The following is a 5,352-nucleotide window of genomic DNA, read 5'->3' as shown; positions in this document are numbered from 1 at the left end:
TTTGTTCTCCTTTTAAATTCCCTCAATAAAAATATGCCAGCCTCTTTCAAAGAGTTACTCCCACAAACTATATGTTTACATACATCTCATATTCTGCTATTTAGAAAAATTTGGCTGGCAGAAATAATGGGTTGGCAGGATCCTATGTTCTTATTAAACTGGGTTAGGGCTTGAAGGTTTAATTTGTCACACCTCCTTCCCTTCCAGATTCTGAAGCAACTAAAAAATATACACAAGAACCAATAGGGATTAAAATATCAACTTTAATATAGTAAGTGAAAAAAAAAGCAAATTTCAGAACAGCATGTATAGTATGCCACCACTTGTGTTTAAAAAAAAAATTGTTACACACACATACTCACACACAATACGCTTGCAAATACAAGGAATAGCTCTGAAGGGATACATAAGTCAATGGTAGCAGTGGTTACCTTTGGAAAGTAGGACTAGGGGAAGGAGGCCAGGGGCGGGAATAAGGAAAAAAGACTTATCCTTAACTGTATATCTTTTTGTATTGTCTGACTTTCACCAAAAGCTTGTGTTGTTTTTTAAAACCCAATTTATATATTAAAAATAATTAAATGACAGGTGTTAGCTTTGTGGTTAATAGGGCTAAATTGGAGAGTAAAGCATGAACCTGAAGCTAAAGCGAACTTTTAACCCACATCTAAAGACTTCTGCATTCTCTTTCTCAAGCAGAAAGTAGCAAAGGTTCACTCAACTATGTAGTGCAAGACTCAAGTCTTTCCCACAGCACTGTGAGCAATGAGACGAAGGGCCAAGGAGTGGCTAGGTTCCCTAGCTATTATAATCCTTTTCTCAATCTCATTAAGCTTACTACCCGCTTCCTCTACAAAGTACCAAAATAATATTACTGGGATACGGGTAGCAATTTTTTTAACAAATACTTTTGAGAAGTGTATTCTTTTGCTTTCTTCAGTCAGGAACATGCATAAAGGTAGAGGACAGACCACAACACATTGTTGGACACTTTGTCCCCTGAAATCACAGCAGTTAACATGTAAGACTCTGGTCAATAACAGGGCTGTGGGTGGGCTGCCCCTTCAAGGAGATTCGCTGTGCATTTATTCTTAGGAAAGCTATGGTCCCCCCTGTGTAAATTGCTGACCAGTTCTAATCTGGCCATTGAGAGTCTCTGAAGTGAGTCACAACAGGACAGAAATTAAATTAACTCTGAAGCTACATTATACCTGCAGCTAAAATTTCACTCACTATTTTATTTCCAATTTACAATTATGTCCGAACCATACTACCTAACATAGCTTATAAAAATTATAAAATGGCCTCTGAAAACAGCATTCAAATAGTGCAGATAATACAATGTCAACAATGCAATGAAAATGCCTTAATTTCAACTCTATGACACCCTCCCCAACTATTAAATGAATGCTCCAAATTAAATTTCTATTGAAGTCCAAAAGAATTAATGTCCAAAATTCTGCCTTTCTCAATTTCTTGTTTTTCTCATTTCAGCCATATGTATCTCACAAAGATGTCTGGATAGACATGAGTGGGAATCCTTCAGCAGCTGCAGCCTGGGCTGTCATCCTCTTGGTTGGCTGTAGTTCCTTCAAGACCTAAGGAGCTGAATTAATCTAACCCCACAATGGCATATCATACATTTTTCAGAGTCCAAGGGGTCAACAGGACATCAAATTATCAAGGTATCAAACCTCCCATCAAAAGTGAAAAAAACACACGCTAATCCCCAACCATGAGAACAGTTAGCCCAGCCAAATGTATGCCCCCAGGACTAAGGGTAAATCAGACCCATACTGCTGCTGTGAATCAAATTTCACAGCTGAGACTTACTGGCACCAAAAATAAGAAAAGTAGACAGAAAAAAAAATGGGAAGAGAATATCTTCTTGGTTTCCTCCTCAGCATGTTGCCAAGCTGTCTGTGCCGGCAGTCTGGATTCCATGACCTGTGAACTTAAACTAATTTGGAAGATACGTCCTAAACAATTGATTGTACCAGCCCCAAATGTGCAGTTTCCAGGTCTTATTAGCTTTCTACTGCTTATGGAGTTTATGTCAGAACCCCACCGATAATGGAAGGTTCCTTCCAATGTTTATTGTAATTTGCAGTAGGGTTCACTCTTATTTGCACATGAGTTTCTTAGGATGAACCAAGTAATAGAGTTGGAAAACAAAACTACATTAGATTTCTATCTACCACTGCCAGCACTTAAAACACCATTAGGCCTACAGATTATCTAGCCCTATTTGTACTCCACAGTTCTGCTGGGAAAGCATGATAGATGCTTTCCATCTTTGCAAAGAATCAAAACCTATTTTCCTTCAGTCTTTCCTGGTTTTGGTAAATACCCTGCTCACCTCCTGTGTTGTGACTGATGTTTCCTAAGAACCAAAGCTAAAACCTAATCTAAAAATTTGGAAAGAATCATTTTTGGTCTAGGAAAGAAATCTGTATCATTCAGATTCCAGATTTCTGCTCTTTTATTTTGAGGACCTGGACACCCCGAAACCCCTTATTAAACTCAGTCTTCCTTTGCTCCATGAATGAATATCCTAGCTGGGGCTAGCTTAATGTAACTTAGGGCTAGCAGACCCAACTTGTGGTGAAGTGTGCCTGTACAGCCCAAACTTGTTAAGATCCATTGTATATTTATAACTGTCATCCGAAACTGTTATAGACAAGACAGCTCTTAATGCCTCTGATCACCGAAATTCATCTCCACCTGAATTTTCCATTTGGAATTTGGTCCTCATCAATAAAGTTATTCAATCTTTGTTTATGTATTAACATGCAAAGTGATCATCCTAGTAAGTTAGAACTGAAAATGCAACTTGGGCACATGACCAAAATGATCTTTGTACTCTGTTCTAAACTAACACTTTTGAAGCCATCGATGGGTGAGATTTGAGATTGCTAACACACTCAGTGCATCACATGGGCTATCTCAGCAAGCTTCACAACTCGGAATGTAGAGGATGCAAGTATCAAAAAGAGTGAGGTGAGAGGTGTTTAGCTACCTTGAACTTAATACCTTTCCCCAAGAGCAAAGTACGGGCCAGTGGATGCTACATCTTACTCTTCGTACTACTCAGTGAAATCATTGTCCTGTGGAGAAGAACTAGTGAAAAGGCTGAAGAGAAGGGCAAAAAATTTCTTCCAAAACTATCAGAAAAAATGTGCAAAAAAGGAGATGGTTTTTACAAACTACAAAGCAATGAAAGCATTTTGTGTGTACAGACTTTACAAATATACTTAACAAATTTCAACATGACCTCTAAGATGTTTTTACCAAATCGTAGACATAGATATGGAAGTCATCATCAAACTTGATGAAGTACACTGAGGGTTTTGCTTCTACCTGATGGATGACCATGCCCGTTCTCTTGGAGCCATCCTCTTTGGCATATTCCACCTGTTTGCCTACTAGGCTGTCTACAACTTCTCCTGGTTCCCTCTCTGCTGGAGGAGAATCATTGGGATCTTGAAGGATGCGGAGATCACCATCTTTATAGTCATCTAAGAGCTGATACATATATAAAACAGGATCTTTTTCGTAAGTGATGTAAAACCATGTGCTCATGATAGGTGCCTGAGCTAAGACCATCCCTCTCCATTCATTTTTGGAACCTTCTTCTGTCTCAAAAATATGTTCCACTGCTTTGCCAATCATGATTTCTGCTAAGTGTGTGTCACTGATTCTAGATGATGCAACTCTATTGGGAAGGACTTCGAGTGATGACACTCTTTCATCTCTGTGAAGCTCCAATCCATACACACAGTCAAATCCATCATATTTGATAAGATACAGAGAGGGATTTACAGGTACCTGATCCAGTACGGTTCCCTTCCACTGTGTTAGAGGTTCATCTCCATCTTTCCATCCGTGTTGAATTCTGCAGCCCACGATATTTCTCCGAGCCTGGGACGTGAGTCTGCTCCGATGTTTCTTGTGTGCAGCCTTCTTTTTCATCATGGTTACAGATACACTAGCATCTCCTGTGCCTGTCCTGGATCGCTGCCCTGCAGCTGCCTTTCCAAATGGGGTCTTCATGCCTGCGAGCAGCACAGTCACGAGGATGACCGAAAAAGGAAATTTAAAAAATAAATAAATAAATTCAATGCATAACACATTGAGCTTTTTCTCCTAATTAGAGCACCCCGCACACCCACACCTATATCCCCCCCAGAGCTGCATGGCAAAGCTGAACCTGCAGGCACGCTGGCTGCAAGCCTGAAGTACCGCAAGGCAGCTCTGGTTTAGCACAGAAGAAATGGGTATGCACCCAATCCCACCCCACTGCCCCGCCTTGCATTCAACACTATCCTGGCCTGCGGGGTGCGGGTTCCCCACCGTCCCGGATTGAGGGCCTCACGTGCCCAAATTGGACACCTCGCTGCTGCCTCCGCTGTGAGCCCGTGGTGAAGGAGGATCAGCAGGCGACCAGCTGGATGCTTGCAAGAGCTGTGAGGCGAGGAAGCAAGGGCTGAGTTAAGGAGCGCGGCGGAGCAGGCAGCAGGCGGAAGAGGAGAGAGGCAGCGTTCCTAAGGCTCGCCTCCTGGTCCTTGTGGGCGGCGGCCCCTTTGCCACATCGGGGTTCTACCAGACGCAGCTACTGCAGCAGTCTCCTCCCTCTTTTCGTGGCGCAGCTTCCTGCCAGGAGAAAAACCTCCCCTTCCTGCCAAACACTGCACGGCACTCCCGCCCCCAATCAAACCGCACAGCTTCCCAGAGCTGAGGATATGCTGCTTGGCTTTCAGCCCCTCCCCTCCCTCAAGTCTGGAGTTGCAGAATCCACCGCTGCTGGGGCCGCCCCTGCCCGGACTGCTTTGCATCTTACCGGAATTTCCCCTTTCTTTTCCACGTGCCCTTATGGAATTCTGCTTTTCGTACAAACCCCTGCACTGCCTTTTACTTTTAGGAGATTTGGAAGCGTGAATGAAGTGCACTACTTATTCAGTCTCCCATCTTGACTCAATCTACATTTTTTTTTCTAGATTTTTCATTTCCAGACTTCTTGAGGGGTTTTCATCCTTATTTTTCTTTTCCCCCATGTGCAAATGAATTACATGCCACATAATAAACACTATGTAAAATTCAGAAGATTGGCATGAAGAGGAAAATAAAAGTTCAAGGAAGACACCTCCTATTTTGCTTCATACAGTTCAGCACCAGCGTTTTTAAACATAATTTATTTTTTAAAGATTTGCTTATTTTTATTTGAAAGGCAAAATTACAGAGAGAAAGGAGAGACAGAGGAAGAAAGATCTTGATCCACTGGTTCACTCCTCAGATGGCTGCAATAGCTGGAGCTGAAGGATTCCGAAGCTAGGATCCTCTCAGGTCTCCCCA

General features: G+C 42.1%; 1 protein-coding gene across 3 annotated transcripts; it reads right to left on the bottom strand.

Moving 5' to 3' along the window:
• Positions 1-249: 249 nt before the first annotated feature.
• On the bottom strand, positions 250-4,637 carry SPIN3 (spindlin family member 3). Of its 3 annotated transcripts, none has more exons than XM_058658875.1 (2): positions 4,556-4,637; positions 250-4,055 (listed from the first exon to the last, which is right to left on the bottom strand). In XM_058658875.1, exons 1-2 carry the CDS (start codon positions 4,590-4,592, stop codon positions 3,277-3,279), a joined length of 816 nt encoding a protein of 271 aa, XP_058514858.1. In that variant the 5' UTR covers positions 4,593-4,637; the 3' UTR covers positions 250-3,276. The 3 variants fall into 3 exon arrangements, with proteins under 3 accessions (XP_058514858.1, XP_058514859.1, XP_004598339.1); XM_058658876.1 differs by having other exon boundaries at positions 4,354-4,633; XM_004598282.2 differs by having other exon boundaries at positions 4,393-4,633.
• Between the last annotated feature and the right edge of the window lie 715 nt (positions 4,638-5,352).

Source organism: Ochotona princeps, chromosome X, assembly GCF_030435755.1.
Source record: "Ochotona princeps isolate mOchPri1 chromosome X, mOchPri1.hap1, whole genome shotgun sequence".
Classification (NCBI taxonomy): Eukaryota; Metazoa; Chordata; class Mammalia; order Lagomorpha; family Ochotonidae; genus Ochotona; species Ochotona princeps.
The sequence above is the reverse complement of the archived record's forward strand: the minus strand, read 5'-3'. Positions and strand labels throughout refer to the sequence as shown.

Excerpts from the sequence above, each read along its gene's own strand:
- SPIN3 (XM_058658875.1), bottom strand. The coding sequence starts at position 4,592 with ATGTGGCAAAGGGGCCGCCGCCCACAAGGACCAGGAG. Across the intron at positions 4,056-4,555 it reads CCGCCCACAAGGACCAGGAG|GCATGAAGACCCCATTTGGA; the intron begins GCGAGCCTTAGG and ends TGCTGCTCGCAG.